General features: G+C 41.2%; 2 protein-coding genes across 11 annotated transcripts in view; one reads left to right on the forward strand and one right to left on the reverse strand.

The window, feature by feature from the left end:
- DPH2 (diphthamide biosynthesis 2) overlaps nucleotides 1–16687 on the reverse strand; it is a 224663-nt gene that overhangs the window by 101118 nt on the left and 106858 nt on the right. The gene's annotated exons all lie outside the window — the stretch shown is intronic.
- Nucleotides 1–16687, forward strand: part of ST3GAL3 (ST3 beta-galactoside alpha-2,3-sialyltransferase 3) — a 171085-nt gene that overhangs the window by 93140 nt on the left and 61258 nt on the right. For all 10 annotated transcript variants that reach the window (XM_079313926.1, XM_079313923.1, XM_079313927.1 and 7 more), the window contains one exon: nucleotides 8560–8654. In XM_079313926.1, the coding sequence (XP_079170052.1) occupies nucleotides 8560–8654 (95 nt within the window). The remainder of the gene's footprint in view (nucleotides 1–8559; nucleotides 8655–16687) is intronic.

A 16687-nucleotide genomic window follows, 5' to 3' on the forward strand; every position in this document is an offset into this window, starting at 1 on the left:
TAATAATGAGTCAGGACAGAAAATTCATGCAGTTAAAAAGTAATGGTTTCCTTTTATTCCTCCTCAGGTTTCTGAGCATTTATTAGTTATTGAGGTCTCATTTCCAACTATAAGTCTAGAAAAATATTTTTTAATTTGCTGTAGAATTTTTTAACGTGAAGGCTGAAATTCTCCCAGGAGTGTGATATGAAGAACTGTGTCCTGTAAAACTTTTCAGAATATTGCCCTGCATGTAAGAAAATCAGAAGAGCTCACAAGACTTCTGTTAATTCCATGTGTATTTCACAACAGGCTAATGTTTTGCATATTGTGTTAATACGAATTTTTTTGTCTAGCTTCTAAAATGACATTGGTCATTCCAGAAGTGTATGAGCCTTGAAAAAATTAAAGGCTATTTTCACTCAGATCAACCCATCTGTTTCAATTACAATTATTGAAACATTGATATTTTTTCTACCAGCATCCTCACTCCAGTAAGACTTATGCAGGGAACTTTTGCCCCAAGTGGATTTTTGACCTGGTTAAGAACAATATGACAGAGGTGAAGGAACATCAGGCATTCAGAAACTGAATTAATTATGAAATCCAGTCATCTGTCTATGCAGGCACCAAATCATACAACCCGTTTCATAAAATGGCCAAGCTGCACATCAACTAATTTGTTTTGTGCTTTCCTGTCTTCATTAACTTCCATAACAAAGCTGTTCTGGATTTTTTTAAACATTAGTGACCTTATTTTTGTCTTTAGCTGGTTGTATTAGGATCAAGTCACGCTCATTTTGTGCTTAGTTGTTCATTAGTTTCAACACTCTTTCCCCTCTGTGCCACGTCCCCTGTGCTGTACAGCAGAGCAGTCACATCTGTTCTGTGCTTGGCTGTGCTCAGTAATATGTGCATTTTTGGCTTAGCTGATGGTGGAAGGATATTTTTCATCACTGTCCTGTTCCCTACATATATACCAATTTCTTTACAGCGTTGAGTGTTCCAGGCTCCTTTTGCAGTGACATAATTACTTATAAGAAGGCCACTCAAAATTTTACTGTTCCCTCTAATTATTTGAAATCTGAAGATTGGTCTGATACAGTAGGATAATAACCTCAGGATAAGCATATATGTTAAATAATGGGGTAGGAGAAATGGGATCAGAGGCTTTTGAAACACAGAAGTGCAATTTGTTGTGCTCCACCATAAGACTGCTGGCAGCTCAGGACAGTCAGATATGGCCAGTGGTGGCAAGAATGAGCAGTGAGTGACAATGACAGGGATTAACTTCAATCTGCAGGAAGGATAAAGAGAACATTAAGTTGGCTTTATAAAAGTAATGTGCAGTCACTGCATTTAACAGACTGGTTAATTAGTGTGATGAAAGACAACAGGTCAGTGTTGGGAACTGTGCCCATCCTCTGCAGTCTTCTGGAAAGTGTTAGATCTTCACCAGAAAAAAAGAGATCCCCAGATATCCTGCCTTTTGGAGGTGCAGTGCTGCACAGCAGCAGACCCTACATGACTGCTCTCCAGTTGGTTCATTAGGAAGCACCATCCCCTTCCTGTTCTAGCAGAATATTAACAGGGACATAATTGTACTAAAGTCTGGCCAACTGGCAGAGTTGCTGGCTGGCATCTTCTTTGGGAGCTAACTCTTTCTCTGAGAGAAGTGTTGGACCTTTCACCTTCCCTCTTCATCTCATTTTTTGTTTGCACAGAAGGCTTTGGAAACTCAGGCAGTAATTCCAGTCTGCTTTCACTCACCTTCATCATGTTTCCAAATACCACATAATCTCATCTATTTGGCTCAGTGCTCCCTCAGAGTTCTTGAACCTCCCACCTGGCTTTTTGTAGGAAAAACGAGCTGTAATTCAATCTTGAATCATTGACAAGAATACATGAGAAACAAGCTATGACATTGAAATGATGTTAAAAGACTGGTTTTTAAACTAACAGAACCTTGTGTTGTTGAGAAGTTAGCTTTTCACCCTTGCATAATTGTGTTTTGGTATTAGAGAGTTTTGTGAACAATGACAAATTTTGCATGTTGTCTTATAAGCTGCTCCATGAGGCAGGTCAGGACAAAGTTTCTGCCTGGTCTGAATTTTATAGTTTTGGGTTTGTTTTGTTTTGTTTTGTTTTTTCAAGAGGAAGCCAACCTTTAAACCAAGCTTCTTGTTATTTTTGTGCATGCATGTGTATTTTTTGTCTGAAATGTTTGGAGAATCAGTAGGAAAGTGTGAGGATTTCATCAGAGCAGGTAAACTGATTTCTTTTTGTCTTTAATATTTAGTTTATCTCAAAACTTTTCCAGTCCCCATGACTAATTGCATTATATAGGTAAGCTGCTGGGGGCACTTTGTTGGACTTTATGCATGTCAGAACACGGTGAGCAGGAGGGACCGAGCCAATATTTAGTAATTCTTTGATTTTGTGCCTTAAGCCCAAGACATTAATGACTGCAGAAAGGTTAAACTTTACGTGTCTTCCTGTTTATCACAAAGGTGTGGGGTGCAAACAGAAAGCACTCTTGGCAGGCAGCAGGCTGGAAAATACTTGTGCTGCTTATCTGCAGTGATTGTACTGAAACCTGATTACCGTCTAGGAAGAGAAAACTTAAGAAGTGCAGGGAATCTGAAGGGCAGCTCTTGATTCCCAGCTACAGCAGACTCCAGCTTGGCTGGTCACCTTCTAGCAATGTTAGCCCAGTATCAAAGTGGTTTTAGATGAAATAGATCCATGCAGAATTTCAAAAGATCATCTATTTCCTTCTTAAAAGCAGGCAGGCACAGCTGTGGCTAACTGGTGTTTAATAGATACAAACTTGTTAAAAATAATGCAATCAAATCAGAAACCCATGTAGTTGTGAGTTCTGTAACTCATGTCCCGCCAGTAGATTTCAGTGTATGATAATCCCAAGCAAAAGAAACATTTTTTAAATGATTAAATTTTCTTCACTGCATTTTAGGACTGGTGTTAACTACTTCTCTTTACTTCTTTGCAGCAGCCTTGTAATATTTAATGACTTATCATGTCCTCTTCCAGTTTTTTCTAGACTAAACAAAGAATTTTTTTTTTTCTAGCTTTCCTCAGGCATCATGTTTTCTAGACCTTAGATCTTTTTCAGAGTCTCCTATGGTGTTTTTTCAGTTTGTTCATGTTTTTCACACGAGACCCAGAATTGGACATGGTCCTTGAGTTGATACTTTCTGATCTTGAGTAGAGTCTTTAACAGGTATTACAGCTGTAATGGTTACATTTTTCATTCATGATAGGATGTTTATCTTTCCTGCAAGAGTGTAACAATGCTCTCTGTATGAACCACAGCACAGAGGATGGGGGCCTTTTAAGATACATCTTGGAGCAGCTGGTCCAGCTCTAAATAGAGCAATGAGCAGGCAGTGAGAACAGGTCTGCACTGATGAGTTTAAACAACCTACAAGGTGATGGAGAGCAGAGGGCAAGAAGGCTGAAAATGTTCCAGAGTGCCTCAGAGGTCCAGAGCAGCCATTCCCAGGGAAGCAGGCAGGGATCACTGCTACGTGGTCTGTTTGATTTTACCTGCTCTTTCCTTTGTTGTGGCATAAAGCCTGTCCAAAGTCATCTTCTTGGGGTGGTGATGTTTACTGCAGGGCACTGTTGCAGTGCTGTGTAGTTCAGAGTGTCAATGTGGGGAGTGGCCAAGTGAGACCTTTCCAGCCTGGAAGAGGCACTGCAGATACACCCGAAGGTCTTTGGCACAGAGAGCAGGGGAGAGGCTGGTGGGGATCTGTGGCTCACACGCTCTTGATGAAGAGTAAGGTGGTCTCAAATGGCACTGGTAGGGTGCTCTGACCAACCATTCCTCTGTGCTAAGTTTTTTTACTGACTTATTTTATTTTAGAGTTGTACAGTTTGTTAAGATCAACTTAATTTTTGGCCTGATGTCTGCTGTTAAAGATATTCTTGCAGGCGTCTTCTTTTTTTGGGCATGTTTGCTGATATAGGAAAAGTGGTGTGTTGGTTGTAGGATGGGGTTAATCCTTATTAATGCAGTTTCTTAAATTTTTCAGCTCCTTGAGGGATCTTTGAGCTGCTTGGATTTTTGACAGAGGATTAATGTCAATATGAAATGTAAAATCAGGATGTCTCAAACCTCCTCATTCTTGTGCTATCACACCATGCTGCTCCCCAGAGAAGGGAGGCAAGGGAGACAGCATACATCTAGGTCTCAATAAGGAAAAAGGAAAAGGTTAGTTTAGATTTTCTCTCTCCATAAATGCCTGTGTCAGGGTTAATGATTCAGCACTCAAGTGTTTCAGTTTGTATTTAATTTATAACATTGGTAGATTTTGTGCCTTCTGTCGAACCGTGGATGCTTTTGATCATCAGGAAACAGAAGTCATGCCAGAACAAATAAATAATTTATTTTTGTGGTTTAAAAAAAGAGAAAGAAGCTGTTCCTGCCCCTTTACAGGTCAGCTTAAAGGAGGATGTTTACAAAAAGGAAATATCTGAAATATAAGCTCACAGTGGAGCTTAGTGGCTGCCAGTCTGCCTTTCCTTAGTGTGATGGTTCCTTAGAAATGTTGTGCCATCATCTCCTTGACTCATTCAGGAACTAGACCTTTTCTTCATCCCTCCTCATTAAAGCCAAAGACATAAATCAGTTCATTTATTTTACTTTCTCTCAGATGTAGCTTTTCCTCTTCTACATATTGATATATTAATTGCCTGGAAAGCAGCAGGTGAGGAGTAGATTCTAGTCAAGATACAATGTCTGAAATTGTCCCATAGCTATTTTGCATAGCAGCTGCAAGATACTTTGGGAAGTTTGTGCTGCTTGTGCTGGTCACCTCAGTGCCCATCAAAGAGGAGTAGCTGTGGTCTCAGTATCAGGGGCAAAATGCAATGGCCAAAAAGCTTGGCTGGAGAGCTTCTGGCAGGCTAGCTCAGCCTTCAGAAATGTTTTGGGGTCACAACTCTTGTCAGGGAGGAAAAAACTGGAAATGCAATGTTTTGTCACATAAGTCAGAGTCCCCTAGGCACAAGTATATATCACGTTTTTGTGTGATTATAGATTCCTGTTTAAGAACAGTTGCTGGCAGAACACTTGCTTCCTTTCGCTGTGCATGGTGACAAATTGTTAGAGATTTTATTTATGTCTTTGTATGAGGAATTCAAACCTGAGTACTGGGAGAGATTTGTTTTGTACCTCACAATTATCATGTCAAGCATTAAGTCCATTTAGATGTCATTTGTGTTTTAGCAGGGTATGCCATTGAAACTAGAGATTGTAGATGCTTGGAATTTCTCTCTCACTTTACACAGGTCATAAGTGTGTGCCACAAGCAGCCAAATTCCTCAACTTTTGAGGCTGTCACCTGCAATGAGATTGCATTATGTCTGTACTGGAATTTGGGAGAGAAATAGAGAGGATGTGCTTAAAATTTAAATCTGAAAAATCAAATCTTTCACTTTCTGTGCCATTTTCTGAAGGAGCACAGACCAGTTTTGGGTCTGGAGCTGTGGCTGCCATTGAAGCCAACCTGGCTTTAGGCAGCTGTGACAGGCAAAATGCAGCATCCCCAAAATGCAGCTCAGCGCACACAGAGTCTAACATCATTCTGAAACATTTGCTTTTCCTCTTTGACAAACTCCCATGCATTCCTTGGAATGTATTTTAGGTGCTCTGCAGAGAGCATTCCCATGGCCTGTTTGAGGCAAATCCCAGTATTTCCTGGAGGGTGCTGGAATACGCCAGATGCAGTTCAGAGCTGAGACAGAACAGCCATGCTCCTGGAGAGTCTGGCTGACAGCATTTCCCTGTCACTGCTGGACATCAGTCCTGCCTTGCTCTGATTTATTGAGGTGGCAAAGCGCTTACAGCATTCATAATTTCTTAATATTTCCAAAACGGAATTGCTTTTGAGATTTATGGGAGCAAAATATCTTCTGACTTGCTCCCTTTTTGCCATATGGATATAATATTTCCTCAAAACTGTTTTTCCTCCTTCTGAAATGAAGCAAAAGTATGAGTTGAAAGTCTGTTTCCCTGGCCCTGTATACAGGAGTATTAAATATTACCAAATAATAGTAGCTTATGTAAGGCTATTGGGTTTTTTGCTAGAAAAATCCCTACATTTACTTGTACAAATACAACAAAAAAGCCAATGGTCATTTCACCCTTTCTTTGGCATCACTTTGATGCCCTGATTGTCACATGGAGAAGCAATTCCATAGAGCATTAGATCAGGCATGCCTTATCTTCACTGATTTTGGAAACTCCCCTGGGGTCCAGGGAGTCTTAGGAGGATCTGACTTCCCTCCTGGTTTTACCAGACACCTTGTAAATGGGAATCTGCATTAGGGAGAGGCACTCCTTACTCCACATCAGACTACTGTAAATTGTCTTTTCCAGGTGTATTACTTGCAAACAGGCCAGAACAGGCCAGTTATTTGCATATATAAATAACAGCAGCTTCTGAGTTAGACCCGACCTCAGAGCCTGTGCCTTCTTTCTCATGTGGTGCTTTTGAACAGATGAACTGAGCTGGCAAAGGTTTTATTTACACTGCACCTCTTGAATCCTCTCATTTCTTGAGAAGAGAATAAAACCTGCTCATATATGCATTTTCTGGAGCATCCATGTTTTTCCTGGAGACTGCATGTCACAGCAGCAACCAGAGAGCTTGGTGACCTTACAAAGCTGCCCAAGGTGCTGCTGAGCTCCAGGCAGTGCTGCCCTCCCTCCCTGCAGCTGCTGCACGGGGAGGATGGGGACCCCTCTGTGGGACCTGGCTTCTGCTGAGAGTCCAAGGAAGGGCTGTGAACATCCATGCTGTAGGCCTTCAGCTTATAAAACTCCTGCACTACATGACAGTCCTGCAAAGATTCCTCCTGTTGATGTTGGAAGGAGGTGGAGATAAGTCCCTGGAGACCCTCCAGGGAAACATAATAATTGTATTTTGGTGCACCAAGATGTGTGAGAAAATATTTAACTAATTTGTCAGGTTATTGAAGCTTTTAGGATATTTTCAGAGAAAGTGTGTTACAGTTAATACTGTATTGTTCCTTATTTGTTTTTAAATAGCCCTGTGGGGTGTTTTTACTTAAAAGCTTCAGAAGCTCTAGTATATCTAACATACCTCCCCCACCTTTTCCCAGATAAAGTTATATATATGCTTTTGTATTCTCAGCTTTGGAAAAACATTCCTTTCCTTCTAGATCAGCCATGTCATCTGTGCATCTTGCTTTTATGGTTATAGATGATCTTATTAAAGATTGCATGAGTGGATGTGAAGCAGTATGCATGGGTGAATCTGAATCTTCTGTTTCGTTAAATTCTCTTGGTCTCTTTCCCCTTTCCATAGATTTCTGCATCTGTGATTTATAGAGCATCTCTGATAAGACTTCACTTGGATCAGTTTATAATTTCGATTTCATTCCATCATTTCTTCACTGTACTGCTATTTGAAATTGTTGCTCTGTGCCTGCCTGTGGCATAGAGTAGATGAGCTTATCCTAAACCAGGTAGTTCAAGTCCAAGGGTTATCTGGCTGCTGTAAGAGTTGTGTGCTGAGTACAGAAACAGCCTGAAGGGAGAGCTAAACCTGTGGGTTGCATCTGTCCTCCTCCCACGTGTAGGTTGGCCAAGCTGGATCTATTTCAGGGCACCTTGCTCCATAGTGGAGGTGTTTTCTCTGACTCTGTACATTCATTTTCATGGTGGGATTGATTTTGATCCAGAACATCTCTGCTACTGTTTTGATATGATTGAATAAACAGATTTCTAGTAGTATTAGCATACTTTCTAGTATACTTGATACACTCAGAAATGGTCCCATATGAAAGTCAATGTTTCTATATTTGCTAATTGTTTCCTTTTCTCTGGCTACTGTAGCAATCGTTTCTAGAAGAGACAAATTTTTACTAGCTGCTGTGTTTGTGTGTTGAGGGTGTAATTAGGATAATGTATTTCCATAATGACATGGTTAAGAAGGTCTCTCTTTTGTAAGGGATTCTGGATAAATCATAACTGTTTGGTTTGGCAGAAACCTCTCTTGAATCATTTATATGTTAATGAATGCAGAAGAAGGCACTGAGTTTCCATTTCATTTCCTTTCTCTGTAAACTACACACTGCTTCATGATCTCCTGAACTATTTTCTCTCTTGCCTGTGTGGTGATAGCTGCTGTGTCTGTACACAAGTGAGGCCAAGGCAGACTCCTCACACACTCACACAGCACATACACTGTCTTGGGCTCACAAAGCTGGAAGTTAAACTGCCTAAACCTTGCTTGCAATTTATTATAGCTAAATTAATAGCCAAGCAGCACTGAGACAGTTTTAAATTGTTGAGTGGAAGTGATTGCTAGGTTCACAACCTGAGTGATTTGAGTGTCCTTGTGGCACAAATTCAGGCAGATTTGTTTCACTGCAATCATCTTTGGGTAAAAGTAAAATCCTCCACATTACTCTGTTGCCAGTGGCAATGTAGAATCAACATTTAGTTGTGGATTCTTTCAGCATTCCTGCAGAAGTTTATCCTTCCTAGTTCAGGAGTTAATTTCTTTCTCATTTTGGTTTTCTCAGGTTCTCGAAGCCGGCACCAATGTTCTTGGATGATTCCTTCAGGAAGTGGGCACGTATCAGGGACTTTGTACCCCCCTTTGGAATTAAAGGACAAGGTATGAGAAAACTGCTGCTGTGGGAGAAGAAGGTGGTTCTGCAGATGCTTGCCTCGTTTTCTTTTCTGTTTTGAAAACTCAGGTGGTCCTCTGAGCTCAGTTTATTTCCCCTATTTGAGAGAATTATTGTATGTGTAGTTCTCAGAAATGCAGAAGGGTTTTTACAGCTGGACCATGGACCTCAGAGGCTGGCCTTAGGGAAGATGGGTTAGTACATGTGGAGAGTCTGAAACAATGCAGTCTAGACCAACACCACATTCTAGAAGCATTTTGACACTGACTGTCAGAGGGCCTTGTAGCAGCTTTGCTGACAGTGAACAGAGTTCAAACTGGTTTGAAGTACCTTTCAGTCAATAATTCTCTAAAGAACAGGAAAGATGCCTTGGCCTTGACCACTGATACAAATCTTCATTTTCTTCTCATAGAATTTTATAGCTGGGCTACTTATTTACTTATGTAACAAGTACGAAAAGTATGTTCAGATGCTTTGATGATAATTTTAATATACTCTGTCCTCCAGCTGGAGTGAGGCAGCAGGGGCTGTGTCTCAGGTGTGCTGTGGGAAAGCAGGAGTGGTGAGTGGTGGAGGAGATGGGAGCCAGTAACTCACTCAGAAGATGATCTATTTTGGGGTGAGAAGCTCCTACCTGTCCCACATGTGCTGTCACAGCCTCTGTCCAAGTGGTGGAGGAGCAAAAGGCTTGTGCTCACTGCAGTGATTTGCTGCAGACTATCTGAGGTCCTGTGTATTTAAGAAGTTTTTGTGGCATTACATCAACTTGGAAGATTTTTTTTTTCCACTGATAAACTCAAGATTACAGATAATCCTGTAGGATTTGAAATACCTGGTGGAGAAAGAACTGCAGCCACAGAAAGCTTGTCTCTGTGTCTTTCCCTGGAAGCAAGTGTGGTAGTTGTCGAAACAATCTCTGATCAAATCAAAGGCTCTTCTGACAAATTGCTTTTGGCTTGCTTCGGTTCCCTTTTTTGTTTTGTCCATTCCTTGTCCAGTCAATCTTTTATAGCTCAATAGGAAGCTAATTACTGTCCTCTAAATCAGCCAGCAGAGTTTGCAGCAAAGAGCTAACAGTGGCGGCACAAGTGGGAGGCTGCTGTGACAGCAGGAGGGCTTGTCCCCTTCCAACCAGCACACCAGGTGTACAAAGCTAGGGCAAGGTGCCTGGCCAGGGTGGAAGTGGGATTTGTAGATTACATGTGATGTCAGCTTGCCTGAATAAAATTCATTCCATTAAACTGAATCCTAATGGAGAAATTCACCAAAAGAGAATGACAGAACAGCTCTGGCAGCTTTCTCTCTGGGTTTGTTGCCAGCTTGTATCACCACTGCAGTGTTATGTAAATCTGGTGTTTTATATTGGATTTCCTCAGTTAAAAAGAGAAATGAGAAATTGCCATTATTTAAATGGCTGTGAGCTGAAGCCATGGGATGGAAACCGTTGAATAGGTTATTTTTTTAACACCCTCCTGGGACTAAATTTTGTGCCAAGTTTCAGTCTGGAGCAAGTTCTGTGTGTGGGAGGGTTGAATTATAAATCTGTGTAGCCCCGGATTTCTAATGGCCGTGCTGACAGGCTGCGAGTCTTAGGGATGCGAGTGGCGCCCTTTCATGTTACACATCACTTGGAATTCTTGCATCAGGCTTTTCTGGCTGACTCATGGGATGCATTTGGGCTCAGTCTGACTGGGTGATGGGATCAGCACCTCATTAGGGCTTTCAGTCAGGGCAATCTAATGATATCTAAACAAATTGTCCGGGCAGGCAGCGTGGAGCTCAGTCACGTGCTGGTGCAAGGTGAAGACTCTCAGAGCTGGGATGTGCCTGGGAAATGGAGTGGTGAGGGTGGCTGAGAAAGTGTAGAGAGATGTGGCTGTGTTGAAACAGACAGGGCAGGAGCTCTGCTCTATGTGTCAGGCAGCCCCTGACACTGTCAGCTGGGATTTCCAACCTGCATCACACTGGGAAAGGTGGTTGGTGTTTAGACACTGATGGCAGCTGAGATGGTAATGGGAATACCTTGCTGAGAACTTTGGTGAATATCACCTGCTGCTTTTAAGTCACTGTGATTTATTCCAAGTGCAAAATGGCCTTTTGTTTGTTTGGGTCTTTTTGGGTTTGCATTTTCTGTATCACAGCTACAGGATTGAGCTCACTTTCAGTAATGCTGCATGTTCCGAAGAACTTCTAGAAACTAATCTGTGGTGGTTTGAAAATGCTGCAATTATGAAATCAAGGAATTCTTAGCAGCTTGGAAGCTGATCCACCATTTATGCTTTCTCTTGTTAAAGTTTCTGTTCTTACCTAAGTTTTGCTTTGCTTTGCCTCTGAAAAAAAAGGTGAACAAAGTCCTTTTTTAGCTATCACTTTGTGTTTACCAGGTCCAAGAAAGGACAGTTCCAAGACTGCAAGAATGAGTCTTGCAATATTTAGGGAAAAGCAGCTTTTAAAGACTATTGTCTACTGCACTGCACTCGTTTGGAATAGCATGTCTCTATAAATTACATGTGAAAGAATAGAAATGGATCAGAAATTTTCAGGGCAGGACTACTGCTCTTTAAAGGGTATCATATCAAGGAGAAGGCAGTATGCTGATCATTTTGACACAGTCCATCAGAGATTTTCATTTTCTTCTATGAGAATCTGATTGTAAAGACAGTTCTCCTATTTCCAGATGCATAAAAGTACTCAGTACAACATAGAAAGTTTAACAGTGTTTCTTTGTGAAAGATTTCTTGCTCCTTCACTCCAGTGGTTATTCTCTGATTTGGCCATTAGCCCAGGCAAGGAGGTTTTATGGACAAAGTGCTCCATTCTTGGCAAGAACATTTGTGTGTAGAAGCCCTCAAGGTGAATATGGTCCTGAATATGAAAGTTTTTAGACTTTCCCTGGATGCTGCTGGTTGTGAAATGGACCTGTTGCAGTAGGAATACTGCACATCCTGTGTCAGACAGGAAACTGCTGCTATTGTCAGTAAATAGCCTTAGTGATGTTGCATGCCATGAGAGAGGCCCAGAGTAAGCAGGAGGCAACCCTGCTGCTCTGTGAGCAGGGCTTTCTGAGATGAGGTGTGTGGCATGGGGTCTTGTGCAAACTCTCTCTGAGCAGTGGTTCTGAGACATCAACTAGGTATTGAAAATAGATGAAGAGGAACTTAGGAGCAGCTGTTGTACCTTTTTCTTAACCTGTCTTAAATGAGCAGAGTTTTAGTATATGTTGTAGTTGTTGATTCTGTTCACTAAAGATCTGGACCAAGGATTGGTCCTAATTACTTGATCACAATGCCCAGCAGCCTGGGACAAAAGCAGAGGTGAGAGCTGTCAGGAGTGTTGGAACTCATCCAGCAGGTTAAAGATGTTGTTGCATTCATCACAGATGTCTGTAGCTCTTGTGAAAACTCTGGCTTCCTCTGTGTGCAGAGAATAGGGGAAATAATAGGTATGAAGAGGTGTCATTATCTTTTGACACCGTAAGTGTCCCTACCAGTATCTAGTTTGGCCATTCATGTAACAGTGGCTCTAGGTTTTGCCCTGTGACTTCTGCAGCTGGCTGTGCACCTATGAGATTATATTTCAGAATCTGGATCAAGATTTTCTAAATGGGGAGTGGCCAGACAGGCCAGTGTCATGTTTGACCACACTTACTTTTAAAAATGGGGATTTTCTGCCACACCAAACTTGTTGTCTCCTACTGTGGGATTTGACAGAATCTGGAAACAGGATGGGCCACTCTAAGTGTTTGGAAACGATGACTCTGTCTCTATTAATAAATAAAGTGGTTGTCCTGTGGTCGTGAGCGCTGTTGAGCTCATTGTTCAAACAGATTAACTCCCTGCCCCCCACAAAAATAGAGTGGCTATGTCCAGGCTTCCTATCATGAAAGGTCACTGGCCTGCATTAGCCTGTGAATGCGTGAGAATTGTAGAGGAGGATGTTTGTTGGCCCTGGTGCACACATCTGGGACTGTGCTAACACGTTCATAGTAGGGGCTGCAGGGGCTGAGGGCCCATGCCCTGCTGCCAGTTTGTTTACTGGTGTGTTTATGGCCAAAGTGAGGAACATGATGAAACTGGTCAACTTTCTGAGTTGTCAAGATCAAACTGTAACAAGATGTTGGAGCTCTTAACACTTCAAATGTCAAGGGTTCCTGTAGGGGACAGCTCCAGCTGCCCTGCACCCTCCTGTGTCCCAGACTATTGTTTGGCATTAACTAGGATGTTGGAGTGCCTCCCATGTTTCACCATTTGCAAGGATACAATTTGCTTGTAGGAATTCTTTCCCAGCACCCACCAAGTCTGTTGCAACTTTTTTCAGTGAAGAGGAGGGACACTGCAGCAATCTTGGGCTCTTAAACAAGTCACATGGAGGGGTTTTTTTTAAATATAAATTGAAATTTTTCCTTTTGGATTTGCACCTTTTCTAGCAGTGCTTGTATCAGTGTAATTATGGTGGTATAAATATGCCCATGCTGTCCACGTAGCTGCTGAGATTCTCTAGCATGTGCACTGCTCTCAGGGTTAAATTTGCCAATGAATAAGCAATGGAAAAATTGTTTATAGTGTAAGATTATTAATCCCAGAGGACCTCCTCCCCAAATTTACCTCTGTAGCTAAAGCAAAAGGAAAGAGTTATTTGGAGAAGGGCAACAAACAAGACTGGAGAAATACCTGACTATTAATAGAATTTCTCAGTACATGTGGTTTGAAGAATATAAAAGGCTTTCATAAGAAAGAGTAGCTAGTATCTGGCATCCTCTCTGTGTAATGAGGACGGGAGAGTTGCTGCAGATTTTTCTTGAACTTAAGTGAAAACATATGGCACAGCATACACTAAAAAACTAAACAGACATTATCAATGCAATATCTCTTCCATGCATTTAGTCAGTAATTGTGTCACTGCTTAGCAATAATTATAAATCTCCACTTGCCCCTTTGTTCCTGCCCAGTTGTTTTGAGCAGAGAGGTTGCTTTGCTGGCCCTGAATCAGTTTGTCTTTGCAGGTGATAGTTATTTCTTAGGGAGTGATTCTGTTGTCACCATCTCAGAATTTCCCTCCCATCAAGACACTGGGAAGCAATTTCTCCCCTGTGGTGGTAAGAGAATATTAAGAACATGTTTGAAATGTTAGAGTTTTTTCAAATGTAATATGAACTACTGGAGATTTTGTATTTTTAGTTGGTACTGGAGGGATGTCTGGAACTGGTAACACATTCAGTGACAAAGGAATTAAGTCTTAGTCCAGACCACCAATGCTAATGGATGTATTGTGCAATGATTAACTGTTCTTGTACTTGGTTTTATTTGGATGTTTTCTTTTGTGTCAGGAGTCCTGGTTCAGTGCTGCTCAGCAGTTGTTCAGTAGTCTCATGGGGCAGAGGTCATTCATCTCCAGTGAAAATGTTGAGTTTTCAGGCCTGCAAAAGTTGGCATATCACAATGTTATTGGGAGAAAATCTCCTCTCTTTTCATGCATGCTCTTTTCTTGCATAGTTTTTTTGTTTTACACTGACTTTCTTGGCATGAGCAATACTTAATTTTTGAGAAGAATTCAGTTGGACATGACAATTAAAATTTACAGCTGATTCAAGAAAAAAAATAGAAAAGTAGGTCTTTTCTATCCTAATGTTCTCGCTCTTTGTAGAGACTGGAATACCACTTCCAGACACCTTACCTACATTTGACTAGGTCTGAAAGAGGCATTTTATGCTTTAATTCTCCAACCTTTTCCTCATTTTGTTACTGGTACTGTGTTGCACAGATAATTTTCCTACTATAATCATTCTTTCATTCTTCAGGTCTTATTCTTCTAACAACAAAGCAGAAGCACAGCCATGTATAGCCATTAGTTCTGTTCAGAGTAGGTATTAACGAGATTGTTGTTTCTTCCTGAGTTGGAGGCACATTTCTGAGCTAGATTCCACTAGAATTTTGCATTTGACCAAAATTGGTAATAGCTTCCATTATCATGTGGGAATATAGATATAAAAATGTTGATGGTTCCCCAGGGAATTTAGCTGATTTTATAGCCTAAAGAAATGAAATTAGTGGTTTGAAGGGGAAAAAAAGTTGAAAGTTTCAGAAGAGGTGGAGGGTCAACTTTTCATTATGGAATGAAACTTCCAAAGAGAAGTTATGTTGTGAATTTTGAAGTGAAATCCCTTCTCATTCTTGAGCTCTCATGATATAAGTGCAGCAGTACAGTTCCTTATTTCAGTCAAAACTCACACTTTGCTGTTGAGTGTGCCTAAAGAATAGTCTGTGTCCAACTCACTGAGAAGGGAGATGCAAACCCTAAGTTTGCAGTTAATTGGATGACTCCATACTGGAGTTCTTCACAGAAGTCTTGGATTACAATGGAAACATGGATATAACATTATTCTTCTCTTCTGCCTCCTTAACAGAAGAGCAGATCTTCTCTGACTGTTGTGTTTTGAAGTGCCATTTATTAATGCTTCTGCAATGGTCAGAAGAATTAGGAACCACTGTAGTAGTTACTGAGTTTTTTGGCCTTGAAGATATTGCCTCAGCACCTGTGAAGGCTCATCAAAAATGTAGAGCCCTCTATAACAACTGTATTTATTTTCCTGCTTGTCTTTAACCAGCACACTGAATCTTTCAAGGACTGTTTCCATTTGGCATGAATGTGCCTCTTTCTACAGACTTTATTGCTTCCTGTGCATTGAACTTGAGTTTAGATCAAAATTGTTAATGCATGGTTATTGCAAAATGTTTTTGCATAATTGTTTTTTAAATTAATGTTCCAACTTTTCAAGCCCTGGGATTATGTTGGGAACTAAGCTTGTATTCTAAAAAACAAACTCTTGGTTGTGAAGAAAAGCTTGGGAAAAAAAAAATCCCCAAAGGCTCCAAAACGACGATGTAAATGAAGCGTCCAAATGTTATGTATTTTATTTATATCTTGTTATAAAAAAAGGCCTTAAGGGTTTTAATGGAGCTTACATTTAATGCATGCCAGGTTGTTTTAAAATTGCTAGGGAGGATGCACATTCAGTCTTTTTTTTTTTGTTGTTGTTTTGTGTCTAAGCAACAGTATATGCTTCTTGTCTTGATGCTGTTAAAAATCATCAATGGAGATCTTGTGAGGAGTGACAGTTTTAAGCCCTGTTGTTAGTGAAGTGTATCTCCAGTAAATCACCTAAATCTGGTACAGCTAGTGGCCTGAAGAAACCACTGTGTTGTATTTACATGCAAATTTTGATCTGGGGACAGATTCCTCAGTTTGTAGTTAGCTGGTTTTGAGAGCCAGTTCATGTTTGCAATGTGCTGCTAAATGCTGGAATTCTTCATAGCTGCTTTTTTTCCTGCATTGACCTCTGAAAGTTATCTGGTCAATAACAAAAGGAAGTGTTGTAGGGAATTTCAGACACATTGTGATACCTGTTGTAACCATTGCATTCCCAGCTTCACAAAGGTACAAATAATGTTGAATGTCTACAGCTGGACATGGTGTTTCTGGAAGAGAGAGTAGAACATGTAGTGAGACTTGGGTCATGGGCTCCTGCTGGGCACCAGGGGGCAAATCACAAAATAAGTCACATTAGAAGGGACCACACTGGATCATCTGATCCAGCCTCCCTGCTCAAGCTGGGTCATCTCCAATCACATTGCACAGGATTGTGTCCAGATGGTTCTGGGATATCCCCAATGAGGGAAATCCCACACCCCCTCTGGACAGCCTCTCCCAGTGCTCAGTCACCTGCAGAGTGAAGAAGTTCTTCCTTATATTCAGATGGGACTTCCTGGGAATCAGCTTCAGTCTGTTTCCTCTTGTACCATTGCTTGGCACCACTGAGCTGAACCTGATCCATGCTCTGACACCCCCTTCAGATACTGACAGATATTGGTTATGTCCTTTTTCAGTCTTTTCTTTTCATCTCTGAACAGACCCAGCATTTCCTCATAAGGGAGATGCTCCAGTGCCTTCATCGTCTTTGTTGCCCTTCACTGGACTTGGTCCAGGAGCTCTGTGTTTTCTATCATGAGGAGCCAAGAACTGG

The sequence above is a fragment of the Erithacus rubecula genome, assembly GCF_903797595.1.
Source record: "Erithacus rubecula genome assembly, chromosome: 10".
In the NCBI taxonomy this organism is placed as follows: Eukaryota; Metazoa; Chordata; class Aves; order Passeriformes; family Muscicapidae; genus Erithacus; species Erithacus rubecula.